Source organism: Bos taurus, chromosome 1 (assembly GCF_002263795.3).
Source record: "Bos taurus isolate L1 Dominette 01449 registration number 42190680 breed Hereford chromosome 1, ARS-UCD2.0, whole genome shotgun sequence".
In the NCBI taxonomy this organism is placed as follows: domain Eukaryota; kingdom Metazoa; phylum Chordata; class Mammalia; order Artiodactyla; family Bovidae; genus Bos; species Bos taurus.
The window spans coordinates 86,316,941-86,333,047 of NC_037328.1; the positions used below are offsets into that span (position 1 = coordinate 86,316,941).

The 16,107-nt window shown below is 37.3% G+C and overlaps 1 protein-coding gene across 1 annotated transcript in view; it reads left to right on the plus strand.

Annotated features, from left to right (window-relative positions):
* The first annotated feature begins 1,955 nt into the window (after positions 1–1,955).
* Positions 1,956–16,107, plus strand: part of CCDC39 (coiled-coil domain containing 39) — a 52,198-nt gene continuing 38,046 nt past the window's right edge. The window contains exons 1-6 of the mRNA NM_001206056.1: positions 1,956–2,045; positions 10,193–10,312; positions 11,956–12,102; positions 14,063–14,221; positions 15,071–15,163; positions 15,260–15,388. Coding sequence (NP_001192985.1) covers positions 1,956–2,045; positions 10,193–10,312; positions 11,956–12,102; positions 14,063–14,221; positions 15,071–15,163; positions 15,260–15,388 — 738 coding nt within the window. The remainder of the gene's footprint in view (positions 2,046–10,192; positions 10,313–11,955; positions 12,103–14,062; positions 14,222–15,070; positions 15,164–15,259; positions 15,389–16,107) is intronic.

Below are 16,107 nucleotides of genomic sequence, written 5' to 3' on the forward strand. Positions count from 1 at the left end.
CTGCATAGAAGTTAAATGAGCAGGGTGACAATATACAGCCTTGATGTACTCCTTTTCCTATTTGGAACCAGTCTGTTGTTCCATGTCCAGTTCTAACTGTTGCTTCCTGACCTGCATATAGGTTTCTCAAGAGGCAGGTCAGGTGGTCTGGTATTCCCATCTCTTTCAGAATTTTCCAGTTTATTGTGATCCAAACAGTCAAAGGCTTTGGCATAGTCAATAAAGCAGAAATAGATGTTTTTCTGGAACTCTCTTGCTTTTTCGATGATCCAGCGGATGTTGGCAATTTGATCTCTGGTTCCTGAGTATATGAGGATATATATTTAAACTTTATAAAAGTTTAACTATGAACAGCTAAAATAAAACTCAGAAAAGGGGAAAAAAGCAACAGATAGTGAACTATTGGATTAGCAAAATTAATTGATCCTCAGGATGCCATGGTAGGGGTTTCCCTGGTGGCTTTCGGTAAAGAATCTGCCTGCAATGCAGGAGACCTGGCTTCAGTCCCTGGGTTGGGAAGATCCCCTGGAGAAGGGACCGGCTACCCATTCCAGTATTCTGGCCTAGAGAATGCCATGGACAGAGGAGCCTGACAGGCTATAGTCCATTGGGTAGCAAAGAGTTGGACACAACTGAGCGACTTTCACTTTCACATGCAGTGGTAGAGAGTATTCCAGCCAAAGAACACCCCTCATTGCAGAAAGCATAGTTTGAGACCTGTATCTTAGTTTAGGTTCTTTCTGGTTCCGTCCAGTTACCCCTTCACTTCAGGGAGCTTCAGTTTATTATCTAGGAACTGAAGGGATTAAATTAGTTTACTGTTTTGTCCTTTCCAGTTCTGAGAAGCTCTACAACACAGGGCATAAACTCAAACACCTATCGGTGCCAAGTAGGTAATCCAAATGAGTTAATTGACGTGTTGGCCATTCTAGATCTCCTTTTTTGAGATTAGGAAACAATACAAGTTTTTGTGCGGAATTAAAGATTTTACACATGTTAACAAATGAAAATGTAAAGAAAATAAAGGTGTAGGAACTCTGCGCTGCAAGTCAGCCACCTCTGCGCAGCTCACGTCTGCGGTTAGCTAAGATTGTAAGCTGGAAGACCAGAAGTTAAAACAGACGAGGATCAAAACATCCAGCAATGTTTCCAGGGAGTTAATTCTGCTTCAAAATCCCTGTCTACTTCAGTCTACCGAGATTTCACCTACGAATGAAACTTAAACGCCACTTGAACATTCTTTTCGTCAGCTTTCATCTGCCGCCTGGCGCAGTGCGGATCCGTGCCTTGCGGGCCCCGGGAGACCGCAGGCGCCGGAGTTTACAGCCCCCGGGACTCGAGCCGCACGTTGAAGGACTGTTATGCCGGCACCTGGCAACCCCACGGAAACTCTGCGGCTACTGCTGCTGCTAAGTCGCTTCAGTCGTGTCCGACTCTGTGCGACCCCATAGACGGCAGCCCAACAGGCTCCCCCTGTCCATGGGATTCCCCAGGCAAAAACACTGGAGTGGGTTGCCATTTCCTTCTCCAACGCATGAAAGTGAAAAGTGAAAGTGAAGTCGCTCAGTCGTGTCCAACTCTTAGCGACCCCATGGACTGCGGCCCACCGGGCTCCTCCGTCCATGGGATTTTCCAGGCAAGAGTGCTGGAGTGGGGTGCCATTGCCTTCTCCGAAGGAACCTCTGGAAGAGTAAATTGATTCTCTTCCCTGGGTGCTCAAGAAGAAAAAGTTGCCCTGGATTCAGGGACAGTGTTCTCGACCGGAAGTTTTGCCTCAGGACGTGAGCGCTTCCGGTTTGGTAACTAAGGGCGCGAAACGGTTGCTAGAGCTCGAGTAGCAACTTCTCCGGAGCTTTGCGATTTCCTGGGGTTGCCTCAGGTGCCGCTCACGGGTGAAATGAGAAGGTGGCTCTTTCTTCTGCACTTTTTCTGAGGTCCCCTATCTATTTGTCATCATGAGTAGTGAATTCCTGGCGGAGCTGCGCTGGGAGGATGGGTTCGCTATCCCGGTGGCGAACGAGGAGAACAAGACACTGGAAGAGCAGGTAAGGATCAGGTGAAGAAGGCGAGGTGGGCGGGCGAGGGGAGAGGGGGCCTTTGGGGGAACTTTTCTGGTTGGCAGAAATACCCAAACTCTTTTATTTCTCTCGTTCCTTCCCTAATGCCATCTTTTCTCGGTTTACCTCTTCGGTACCATCTCTTTCTTTGCTCATCTGCTAGCCCTTTTCGGTTCTTGCTAAGCGTTGATATCAATCAATCCATTGAAATGATAATTGGTATACACGACTATAAAGTTTGAATCTTTGCTCCCTTCTCTTCCACTTCTTGCATTCATTTGCAACCTCCTGAGTAGTAGAGGAAAAAAGCACCGGCTTTTTCCTGCCTCAGAATTAAGCGCGGTTTGCAAAGTGACTTCTGAGATTTGCGTAGCAACAGTTATTTGCGGATGTTTGCAAACAAAACACGTATGGTTAACTTTTCTTTTTGAGTTTCTTCCTATGATATTTGAAGTGATTCGAGGAGATGTTTTCAAGAGGGATGTTCTAGTAAGTATGTACATTGTGCAGTTTACAGCTTTTCAAAGTGAGGATTAAGTTGTCACAGAACGGTATAAAAATATTTTACGTTACAAGGGCGTATTTGGGGGATTCCCTGGTTGCTCAGCGGTAAAGAATTCGCCTGCCAATGGAGGAGAGGCTGTTCCATCCCTGGGTCCAGAAGATCCCATGGAGAAGCAATAGCAACCCACTCCAGTATTCTTGCCTGAGAAATCCTTCCGTGGACAGAGAAGCCTGGTGGGTGTAGTTCATGGGGGTCGCAAAGAGTTGGACAGGACTTGGTGACTAAACAACAACAAAGGAGTATTTTAACCAGCTTGCAACCAAAGCGTGGTAGTTGTTAAAAATAAAAACTGTAACCAGATCAGGAAACTTTTAAAGACCTTGAGCAGTCAGTCTAAAGTTCTATCACATGGCAATGTGTTGTGTGAAAGAGTCCAAGAAGAACCTATGATGCTTACACTGCTTTAGAGAATGGAAGACGAGGTCTTATCTCCTCTGAGAAATGAAAATGAAAATCCTCCGTTCTGCTTCTTGAAAATATATTTTTAAAAATATTATTACTTATTTACTTATATCTATCTAGATGGTTTCAGATTTTGCTTTTTAAGTGAAGAACTACATTAGGAAATATAAGAGATCTAGCACTGAATACTGAGGAATAATAATGTTAATAAGTATCCAGTCCTGGGTTCAGATCCTGTATATCAGCATTGAGTCAGTTTCTTCTTATGTAAACTGGAGATAAGTAAAATAATCATTTCACAAGGTTGTTATACTGCTCTAAGGACATTAATATAGGTTAAGTTCCATTAAAATGTTCTTTTTGGGTATTATTGCCATAATATGTCTTACAGGATTTTAAATATTTATTACTTGAATTAGCTATTTTTAAAAATATTAAAGAACAATTAAAGAATAATGAGGACCACAATCACGTCACCTAATAAACTCTGATATTAAAAAAGCAACTCTTGAAAGTTTAAAATATTCAAACAGAAGAAAAGGGTATAAAATAAAAAATACAAGATATTCTCTCCCCAGAATACTCACTGTTGACCATAGATGTGACTATCATGGCTTAAACAAATATCCTAGACATCATGATCTACAGGTATATAGACAAAAAAGACAGGAGTATTATAAAAATAAGATCCTATGTGCTATTTTTAGCATAGAAATTTAATTTTACTTGTGTTTAAGAGGAGAAAATGAAAGAAATTGTTGACTATCAGTGAGTGTTACTTGGTTATAAGAGATAGTGGTTGCAAAAAAATTTCTGTAACATTAAGAAAAACTAAATTAAAAAAATGAAATGGTTAAATTAAGTGTTTCTAAAAATTTCTTTGCTTCATTTGTAGACAGTATGAGTTGACTCCCTGATCTTTCATTTTGCATCTTTGAAATGAAGAGATTAGCCCTCCTACCCTTTCTGCTACCTTCTTTTCTCCATTAAAAATAGTGGTTTTATTATTTTTATATATCAAGGTTTATTTTATTTGCATTGTATTCAATGCTCTTAATTTACTACAAGTGTTTAGTCTTAATTTTATATTTAATATGATTTAATGGTCTTTGATACAGCTACTTTACTAAGTTTATCTTATTTTGAAGTTTTCACTTTTGATTCATCTTTTGACTGGTTGGATACTGTTCATGTGTGATTGTTTCAAAAAGGGCCCACAGTCTGTGCTTTGCCTGTCTGGTTCCTTGCACTGCCTGCTTTAACTTTATATTCCTTAAATCATAGTATCGGATCATCAGGATACTCTCTCTCTGCCTTACTACTTCCTCCTGGAATCCTGTGTTTCCCAAAGTGGACTGTTTTTCCAAAAGCCTATTTCCCAGCTGTTAACTTGTGAATTCACTTTATTCCTTTACTTGGTTGATGGTCTATTTCCTACATCATATATCTTCATTTGTTCTTGAGTCATTCCCTTATTTTGATGAACTACTTTCTTGTGTCTCCCTAAGAAGTGTCTATGTGAGGTAAACACTCTGAATCTGAAAATATTTTTATTTATCTTCACATTTGATGGTAATTTGGCTGGATAGAAAATCCTAGATTAAAAATAAAATTTCCACAGAATTTATCAAGAATTTTGCCCTATTGTCTTTCAAGCAGTGTTGATGGTGAATAATCGTACATTAAAATGATTTTCAGGTATTATTTTTTTAAATTCATTTCCATTTCTTTGTAGTTTACTTTTTCATTTTCTGGAAGCTTTTAGAGTTTTGTTTCATCTTTACATAGCAGTTTTAATTTTGGCAACTATATCATCATATTTTTAATTTTCAGGTTATGTGCTTGTTGCTTTTTTGTGTCACATGGTCTTGTTTTAGGAGTATATTATCAATTACAATCTAAGTGTGTATGTATGTGTGTGTCTTTAGTTCTTGTCTTTTTTGTCCTGAATTATCTGTTTTCTTTGGAATCTTTTTATCCTGATGTCCCATACATTATGTAAGTTTTCAATAAGTAGTTGGTGATCCTTGCATATCCTTTTATATTTAAGAAAGTGGCAGTAAAATGTTGTTTGGGAGCTCTATGGGGAAGGAATTATCAAGTTGTGGAGAATTAATCATTATGCTTTAATTTGAAAAGCAGATTCTTTTGTTTTGGGTTAATTATGCAATGATAAAAGTCATAATTGACAAAGAAAAGTGATAAAGTACCAAACAACACAACAGCCAAATACATAATAGTAAAAGCTATTATAAATGCTAGTAGACCTTGACAAAAATATGCAGTGAGGTACTTCAATATCTGGACTTCCAGGTGGCGCAGCGGTAAAGAATCTGCCTGCCAGTGCAGGAGACACAAGAAACCCAGATTTGATCCCTGGGTTGGGAAGATCTCCGGAGTAGAAAATAAAAACATGTTCCAGTATTCTTGCTGGAAAAATTCCGTGGACAAAGGAACCTGGTGTGCTACAGTCTGTGTGGTCACAAAGAGTGGGACATGACTGAGTGACTGAGCGTGCGCGCGCACATACGCACACACACACACACACACACAATAGACAAAAATAAAGATATACAATATATGAATAACACAACAAAAGTAAAAACAAAGAGAACATACATCCTTTAAGTATAATATGTTCATAAAACATTTACAAAGGTACATTATGTTACTAGACCAGAGCAAAAACCTAAAAATGAACGATTAACCTTAAATACAGTATGCTAAGTGAAATAAGCTGGACACATAAGGACAAATACGTGATATGGTTTGGTAAGATATGATTACCAAAGGTATGATTCCACCTATATGAGGTAACCTAGATAGTCAAATTCATAGACATAAATTAGAATGGTGATTTCCAGGGGCTGGAGGTAAAAAAGATGTGGGATTAGTATTTAATGGATACAGAATTTCAGTTTGGAAGGATGAAAAGTTTTTGGAAATGGATGGTAGTGATGGTTGTACAATGTGTGGATATACGTAATGCCATTGTACTTAATATACACTGAAAAATGTTTAAAATGGTAAATTTTATGCTATAAGTATTTACAACAATTAAAAATTAATGATAAAAATTTTATAAGTCACATTTTCTGATCATAAGCCAACAGAATTAATAATAAACAGTTTAAAAGATTACTCTCCATTATTACGGACTGAATGTTTGTGTTCCTCTCTCAGTAATTCATATGCTGAAGCCCTAACTCCCAATGTGATAGTCTTTAGAGGTGGGGTCTTTGGGAGGCAATTAGGTTTGGATGTGGTCTAGATGGGGTGGGGACTGGGATTAGTGTTCTTATAAAAAGAGGAAGGAGATCTGGAAAAGGTTGATCCTCATGCCAATCACCAGAAGGGTAGTATCAAAGAATCTGCTAACCATCGGACGATTGCACTCATCTCCCATGCTAGTAAGGTCATGCTTAAAATCTTACAGGCTGGGCTTCAGCATTATGCAAACCAAGAACTTCCAGATGTCCAAGTTGGGTTTAGAAAAGGAAGAGGAACTAGAAATCAAATTGCCAACATTTGCTGGATTATAGAGAAAGCAAGGGAATTTCAGAAAAACATCTAACTCTATTTCATCGACCATGCTAAAGCCTTTGACTGTATGGATCATGACAAACTGTGGAAAGCTCTTAGAGAGATGGGAATACCAGACCATCTTACCTACCTCTTTAGGAACCTGTATGTGGGTCAAGAAGCAACAGTTAGCACCCTGTATGGAACAACTGATTGGTTCAAGATTGAGAAAGAAGTACGACAGGGCTGTCTGCTGTCACCTGTTTATTTAACCTATACGCTGAGCGTATCATGAGAAATGCTGGGCTGGGTGAATTATAAACTGAAATCAAGATAAGCAGGACCTCAACAACCTCAGATATGTGCTGATGGCAGAAAGCAAAGAGGAACTAAAGAGCCTCTTGATGAGGGTGAAGGAGGAGAGTGATAAGCTGGCTTAAGACTAAATATTAAAAAAACTAAGATCATGGCATCTGGCCCCATTACTGCGTGGCAAATAGAGGGGGAAAATGTGGAAGTAGTGATAGATTTCCTCTTTTTGGGCTCCAAAATCACTGCAGACAGTGACTGCAGCCATGAAATCAGAAGACGTTTGCTTTTTGGCAGGAAAGCAGTGACAAACCTAGACGGTGTGTTGAAAAACAGACATTACTCTGCCGACAAAGGTCTGTATAGTCTAGGCTATGGTCTTTCCAGTGGTCACATACGGTTGTGAAAACTGAACTATAAAGAAGGCAGAATGCCAAAGAATTGATACCTTCAAACTGTGGTACTGGAGAAAACTCTTATACGTCCCTTGGACTGCAAGGAGATCAAACCAGTCAATCTTAAGGGAGATCAACCCTGAATATTCACTGGAAGGACTGTTGCTGAAGCTGAAGCTCCAGTATTTTGGTCATCTCATGTGAATGGACAATTCATAGGAAAAGTCCCTGTTGCTGGGAAAGATTGAGGGCAGAAGGAGAAGAGGGTATCAGAGCGTGAAATGCCAGGATGGCATCACTGATACAATGAATATGAGTTTGGGCAAACTCCGAGAGATGATGAGGGACAGGGAAGCCTGGTGTGCTGCAGTTCATGGGGTTGCAAATAGATGGACATGACTGGATGACTGAACAATCAGAAGAGTAAGAGAGACCGTGGTCTTTAGAGGTAGGGCCTTTGGGAGTTCTAGATGGGCGGGGAGGGCTCCAATACTTTGGTCACCGGATGCAAAGAGCCAATTCATTGGAAAAGACCCCGATGCCCTGATACTGGGAAAGATTGAGGGCAGGAGGAGAAGGGGACAACAGAGGTTGAGATGGTTGGATGGCATCATCAACTCAATGGATTTGAGTTTGAGCAAACTCTGGGAGATCGTGAAGGACAGGGAAGCCTGACATGCTGCAGTCCATGGGGTTGCAAAGAGTTGGACATAACTGAGCCACTGAACAATGACAACAAGATATAGGGGAGAGGGGATTGCACTGGGATTAGTGCTCTTGTAAGAAGAGAAAGAGAGACCAGGGCTCTTTCTGTCATGTGAGGGCACAGTGAGAAGGCAGTCATTTGCAAGTCAGGAAGAAAAATTTCAGTGAAACCAAATTGACTGGTGCTTTGATCTTGGACCTCCTAGCCTCCATAATCGTGAGAAATAAACTTCCATTGTTTTAGCCACCCAGTCTATGATTTTTTGTTATGGCAGTCTGAGCTGACTAAGATAGACATCTTAAATGCTTAGGCAAGTTTCTCAGAAATGTATTCTGAATTGTTGTTGTTGTTCAGTCACCCAGTCATGTCCAACTCTTTGTCCCCCCTTGGATTGTAGCACGCCAGGCTTCCCTGCCCCTCAGCATCTGGATAGCTTTATATTAAAGAGAAATTGAAAGTGAAAAAAATCACCTTTTAGAAAACAGTAAAAGGAAACTATTTTGTACCCACATCCATGTGTTCTCATTCATGTCCAGCTCTTTGGACCTCATGGACTGTAGCCCACCAGGTTCCTCTGTCCATGGAATGAAAAACAGCAAAAATCTTAGAGAAAACTTGTAGTTTTAAATTCCTTTATATTTAAATCAGTGTCTTAGCTTGGGTTGCTATACTGAAACAACATAGACTCAATAAAAAACAGACATTTATTTCTCAAAATTTTGAGGGCTAGAAGTCAATATCAGGGTGCCATATTAGGTGAATATATTGGGCGAGAGCCCTCTTTCTGGCCTGTAGATGGCTGCCTTCTGGCTGTGTTCTCACATGGCTAAGATAGAGTGAGTTCTGGTCTTTCTTCCTCTTCTTCAGTTCAGTTCTGTATCTCAGTCATGTCCGACTCTTTGTGACCCCATGAATCACAGCAGCCAGGCCTCCCTGTCCATCACCAACTCCCAGAGTTTACTCAAATTCATGTCCATCGAGTCGGTGATGCCATCCAGCCATCTCATCCTCTGTCGTCCCCTTCTCCTCCTGCCCCCAATCCCTCCCAGCATCAGAGTCTTTTCCAATGAGTCAACTCTTCACATGAGGTGGCCAAAGTACTGGAGTTTCAGCTTTAGCATCATTCCTTCCAATGAACACCCAGGGCTGATCTCCTTCAGAGTGGACTGGTTGGATCTCCTTGCAGTCCAAGGGACTCTCAAGAGTCTTCTCCAATACCACAGTTCAAAAGCATCAATTCTTCGGCGCTCAGCTTTCTTCACAACTCTAACATCCATACATGACCACAGGAAAAACCATAGCCTTGACTAGACGGACCTTTGTTGGCAAAGTAATGTCTCTGCTTTTGAATATGCTATCTAGGTTGGTCATAACTTTCCTTCCAAGGAGTAAGTGTCTTTTAATTTCATGGCTGCAATCACCATCTTCAGTGATTTTGGAGCCCAGAAAAGTAAAGTCTGACACTTTCCACTGTTTCCCCATCTATTTCCCATGAAGTGATGGGACCAGATGCCATGATCTTAGTTTTCTGAATGTTGAGCTTTAAGCCAACTTTTTCACTCTCCTCTTCACTTTCTGCCATAAGGGTCATGTCATCTGCATATCTGAGGTTATTGATATTTCTCCTGGCAATCTTGATTCCAGCTTGTACCTCTTCCAGCCCAGCGTTTCTCATGATGTACTCTGCATAGAAGTTAAATAAGCAAGGTGACAATATAGCCTTGACATATTCCTTTTCCTATTTGGAACCAGTCTGTTGTTCCATGTCCAGTTCTAACTGTTGCTTCCTGACCTGCATATAGGTTTCTCAAGAGGCAGGTCAGGTGGTCTGGTATTCCCATCTCTTTCAGAATTTTCCACCGTTTATTGTGATCCACACAGTCAAAGGCTTTGGCATAGTCAATAAAGCAGAAATAGATGTTTTTCTGGAACTCTCTTGCTTTTTCAATGATCCAGTGGATGTTGGCAATTTGATCTGTTTCCTCTGCCTTTTTATAAAACCAGCTGGAACATCTGGAAGTTCACGGTTCACATATTATGGTGCTAATTTTCCCACAGCTATCTCTAAATCACAACAGTATTTTATAACATTTAAAAGATCAGTAGATTTTAGAAATTCAAATGGATATTGAAAGAAGCAAAGTAAATGAAAATTTTATTTTCTTTTGATTTTATATTTTTAATATGGTAAAAACTTAGTAGGACTTTGGTTGATCATAGCATTTATTATTTACAGTTATCAAAGCTGCAAGATGAAAGGTCAAGCATGCAAGATCAGCTCCGTGACTATGAAGATCGAATTAATGCTATGACTTCTCACTTCAAAAATGTTAAGCAAGAGTTCTTGTTTACCCAGGTACAATACTGATTGAAATTCACATTGAGTGTATCATGTGTAGTCATGGAACATTTCACATTGCATTTACATCTGTGATTTGATTTTAGAGATATAATAAGAAAGTTTCACATAACTAAATGATTATGAACATAAGCTTAAACCTGAAAGTAGGTAGAAAAAAAGATTTTTAGGAACTCTACTGCCACCAAATTCAAGGAACAATTAATTCATCAGGAGATATCATCATTCAGACACTCTGATATAATATTAGGCAGCTGATTATATGAGAAGGGTGCAGTGACAGCAGTGCAGAGAAGTGATGGCCTAAGTAGAAACAGATTAATAAAACATTATAATAGAGTTTCTGTCTACTTTAAAATTCTTCAGCACAACTTCCTGGAGTGATTTTGAGAGGAGGCAAACTGTCAACACACTTCAGTAGTCCTAAGGACACCACAATATTTTAGCATAGTTTAAGGACTGAATTTTACAATAACAATCCTGAGATAATAGAAAAGTTAATTTATGTTCAGGAAGCTCAGGTGACTAGGGACAGTACAATGCATTTTAGAAATATTAGGACAAACAATAAAAATTAAAACTTAGAGTAATTAATTAAGTAAGCATCTGTTTTATGGACAGTCTATTCATGTGAAGACTCTCTTTCCCTGATGATGCCCAGAAAATCCAAAAGTTCTGTAAATCAGCATTGGAGACTTTACTAGCTTCTCGTTCAAACTTTTTTTTTTTTAAGTACATCTATGTTTCTATGAAGAAATATGTAATTCTTAAAACTGAACAAGTCATGTTTCTAATACCAATTTATAATTAATATAGATAAGTAACTATTTCATGAGTTTTTACAAGTCTCATTAGAAAGCTATAAATTTATTGAACTTTTAAAAACAATCCCAAGATTTTGGAATCCTGATGTGATTTAGTAATTTATAAACAGTTTAGGATAACATCTTTTCCTCAAGTTACTAAACCACTGAGTTGGGGATTTGAGAAGCAGAGATCGTCTTAAGGTGTATTTCATTATAGTCAAACTTCAAGTAGGCTAATAGAGATGAAAGACAATAAACTTCCTTCAACACTAACAGCCTTAATAATGTAAAAACAATACCACTGGTGATAATTTTGAAGTCCTAAAAGATCAGTAGGCAACAAATACAATTTTATTAAGTAAAACAACACAAAGGCATCATTGTATGTTAACATACTCTAAGGCATATTTACAACCATCACTGTTTACATAATTATTTTAAAAGTATTTCTCTTAATTGGATATGTGGTCAATTCTTATAAGCATACCATTTCCTAAGTATTTTAATATTAATTTCTTATTTTTAAATAAATGAATTATATCTTTTAAAGTCTCAGTATATAAACTTTGGTTTTCAACAGTTTCCCTAGACCAAAATAAAACTGCTGACAATATTTTTTCCTAGCACATTCCATGAACTATCTTTCTCACAACTAGTAAGCAGCACTGCCTACACTGAATCACAAAATCTAATGTGCAAGTTTCAGAGAGTGGAATTAATAATAGGTCATCTAAGCATTTCAAAAGGGAACTTTGTTATTTTTTGTCTAGTTTTAGAGTTATTTTATAATTTTAAAATGTAAAAAGTCTTTCTCTTTTGTATGTTATTCTGTAGTCTCTTTGCAAAGCCAGGGATCATGAGATTGAAAGTGAAGAACATTTTAAGATGATTGCTGAAAGAGAACTGGGACGAGTGAAGGATGAAATTCAACGACTGGAAAATGAGATAACTTCAATACGGGAAAAAAAGAATGATAAGGAAGTATGTGTTGAACTGTTACCTAAAATTTTGTGCAATTGCTCCTTCTTCCTTCAGCAAATAAACGTTGATTTTTTTTTTTTTTCTGTATGGGAAAGACATTTAGTTTCCTGACATTTACTTATGTTGTTTTTTGGACAATGAAAGTCACATGGAGCTGTGATTTAAATCAACAGTGATAGAATATTACATTTATTTTCTCAGTGTTCACTTACCAAATAGTCATTGAGCCTTACAATATGTGAGGTACCCTGCTGTCTGCCTATTACACCATACTAGGCATAATTTATTTATAAATGTTACATTTTAAAAATCTACATTTAAAAAGTCACTTATAATTTTGAATTTCATTTTTCAGTCAGAATTTTTACCTTTCATATTATCAACCTGTGACTCTAATATTAAAGTACTATAATCTGATCTGTTTTTCTCTTTTCCTTAGCTTTTAGTTACTTGGTTGGGAGTGCTTTCCAAATTCAATTCTTCTCTTTACTTATGCATATACTTATGGAAATGTATTTGTATATATGGAAATATATATATATTCTTATCCGGTCCCATCACTTCATGGGAAATAGATGAGGAAACAGTGGAAACAGTGTCAGACTTTATTTTTCTGGGTTCCAAAATCACTGCAGATGGTGACTGCAGCCATGAAATTAAAAGACGCTTACTCCTTGGAAGGAAAGTTATGACCAACCTAGATAGCATATTCAAAAGCAGAGACATTACTTTGCCAACAAAGGTTCGTCTAGTCAAGGCTATGGTTTTTCCTGTGGTCATGTATGGATGTGAGAGTTGGACTGTGAAGAAGGCTGAACGTGGAAGAATTGATACTTTTGAACTGTGGTGTTGGAGAAGACTCTTCAGAGTCCCTTGGACTGCAAGGAGATCCAACCAATCCATTCTGAAGGAGATCAGCCCTGGGATTTCTTTGGAAAGCATGATGCTAAAGCTGAAACTCCAGTACTTTGGCCACCTTATGCGAAGAGTTGACTCATTGGAAAAGACTCTGATGCTGGGAGGGATTGGGGGCAGGAGGAGATGGGGACGACAGAGGATGAGATGGCTGGATGGCATCACTGACTTGATGGACGTGAGTCTGAGTGAACTCTGGGAGTTGGTGATGGACAGGGAGGCCTGGCGTGCTGCGATTCAAGGGGTTGCAAAGAGTCAGACACGACTGAGCGACTGATCTGATCTGATACATATATAATAAATATAATATTATACATAAATATATACACATACAATAAGTATATACACATATATATACATATATACATACATATATATATATACATATATATATATATATACACATCTGGGTCTCCTGCATTGCAGGCATGTTCTTTACCATCTGAGCCACCAGGGAATCCTATATATACACATACATACTTATTTTATCATGGTAATTTGTATTTGTTTGTATATTGATCTGTTTTCTTTTATGAATCTAAATTTGTTAAATACATTGAAAAATATTTTATCTCCTTAATTACTATATTCATTTTAATTAAATGTGCTTCCAAAATTTCTATATACTAGATCTTTTAGAGACAGCAATCTGATTGGAAATGGGGCTGAAGAGAACTTGTCTTGGGCTTGAGTTAGCATATGAGGCACATTATTTTTATTATAATTTCATATCTGCTTGGGTAGTTTTGGTAGAGTGACTAATGGGATTGCTCTAGGGGAGATACCCTAATGTCTTTTTAAATAAACTTTGATTCAACTATTGTTCTCAATTTGATAATCACTTCCCTCTATTTTGGAACTAAAGAATTGAAATACCAGTATGATAGTTATATAATTAAATATGATATATTGTATACATCTGGAGACTGGAGACAGAGACAAGATTTCTTTCTTCCTTTTAAATATGTAATATTATGTTTTATTTTAGTTTGTATAGTAAATAATGTTTTGTTATTTCTCCCTGTTCCCTCTCTTTGAAAATTAGAATTCCATATTTAAAACTACTCAAAAATTGGATGGTTTGAAATGTCAAATGAACTGGGACCAGCAAGCATTGGAGGCCTGGCTGGAAGAATCAGCTCATAAAGATAGTGATGCTCTCACTCTTCAGAAGTATGCTCAGCAAGATGATAATAAAATTAGGGTGAGATGTTATACATTGTAGTGTTAGATTTTCTCTAAATCTATAGTAAAGCAACCTGTAATTTAAATTGGACTTATAATTTTAAAGCAGTGCTTAAACATTTTGGGTCTAATAAAGCCAATTATCCTCTCTCTAGAAAAATGAATGTACTCCAATACTTACACAATCCTGATGCAAGTTTTATAGCTCCTCTAAAGTCCTTTGACCATTTAAGGATCTTTGGACTCCAGGTTAAGAATCCTGATTGAGAAGGTTTCTCAAATGCATTTCAGAAAATTAAGTCTTGTACTAGAACTATGTGTTAATATTTTAACTTATTTTGTGTAATAGTTTGAATATTACAGATAATTTTTGCTGATTTGAGACTATAGTGCTATTGATTATTTAATATATTATAATATATTAAATAATATAATTATTATTATAACCACTACTTAAAAATCTACTTGTAATTAAATCTGGTGATATATTAGTATCATGAAACATTCTGTTTTCTAACAGGTTAAAACTGCATGCATTAGTTTAAATAACCTTAAATGAAAATTTATTGTTTAATCTTTTTTTCTAACTCATTTTAAAAAGTATTAAAAGTCTTTTTAGAAACAATTGGATTTCCATTGAAGTTAGAAGATAAAGAATATATATATATTATTTTGAGTTATTTTAGATGTCAAATGAATATGTGTCATATAATATGTAAATGTATCAGTTCAGTTCAGTTCAGTCGCTCAGTTGTGTCCGACTCTTTGCATATATATAATATAATATTAATGTGAGATATGCTGTCTAACAGCTTTTATGTTAGTAAAATGATAATTATGAATATTTTTGTATGTAACTACATTGTAGGCCCTGACCCTGCAATTAGAAAGACTGACTGTGGAATGTAATCAGAGAAGAAAGGTACTTGACAATGAATTTGCAGAGACTCTAAGTGTACAGGTTGGTTTAGTAAAGATTTTTGTTTTTTAATTGTCAAAATGATGTTCACAAAAGCACTTAAATTCACAGAAATATTATTTGGTCTTCATTTTACAGTTAGAATTGGATAAAGCTGCCCAAGATTTTCGAAAGATTCATAATGAAAGGCAAAAACTCATTCTACAGTGGGAAAGCACAATAGAACAGATGCAGAAGAGAGATAAAGACATCGATAACTGTGCCGTGGTAAAGTGGTTGTTTGGTTCTTGCAACTTTCAGCTGTATTTATCTCTTTTTGTATTTAACTCATTCATTTCAAATTAAATCACACTATTATTTTAAAGTCACTTTTGTAGCATGATCTAATAGTTTTGGTAAATGTTTTCTAAAGCTGGTTCTATATCTATTTGGAAATGTGATTTTATGAAGGTTATTTACTTATGGTATATAATGCCAAAGACTGGATTCTAATATCTCTGAAATGTGAAACAAGAGAAAATCGACAGACAACTTTATTGCAGCAAAGCCAATGCCTTGACTCATATATACATGGTTGTCCACGATGCCTTGGATTTAACATGTGTGCTGTTTCTGTGTGAATCAAAAGGTGTAGGGAAATGAGCCTCATGGGTAGCCAAGAAAGAAGGATGGAGAGTCAGGAAAGAAACCCTGACTGCAATAAATTGTCCCTTTTGAAACTGAGTTACCATCCAGAATGGGGTAAAAGCTCTGAAGGGGAGGAACACCATGCTGATTAAACACCCGTCTAGTGTTACCTTTGCTCCTTTCAGAGGTAATTTAGGAGAACTTTTTGGGGAAGTCATTAAAGAGTGAAATAGTGGTGAGTGAAAATGGGAAGATTAGGGAAGTTGGGGAGGGAGAAGGAATTGAGGAGGAAAGAAGGCACATGAGAAATGTGCGAACTTCCATTCTGAGTATACTCCATGGAAAGGCATTTGGCAAGC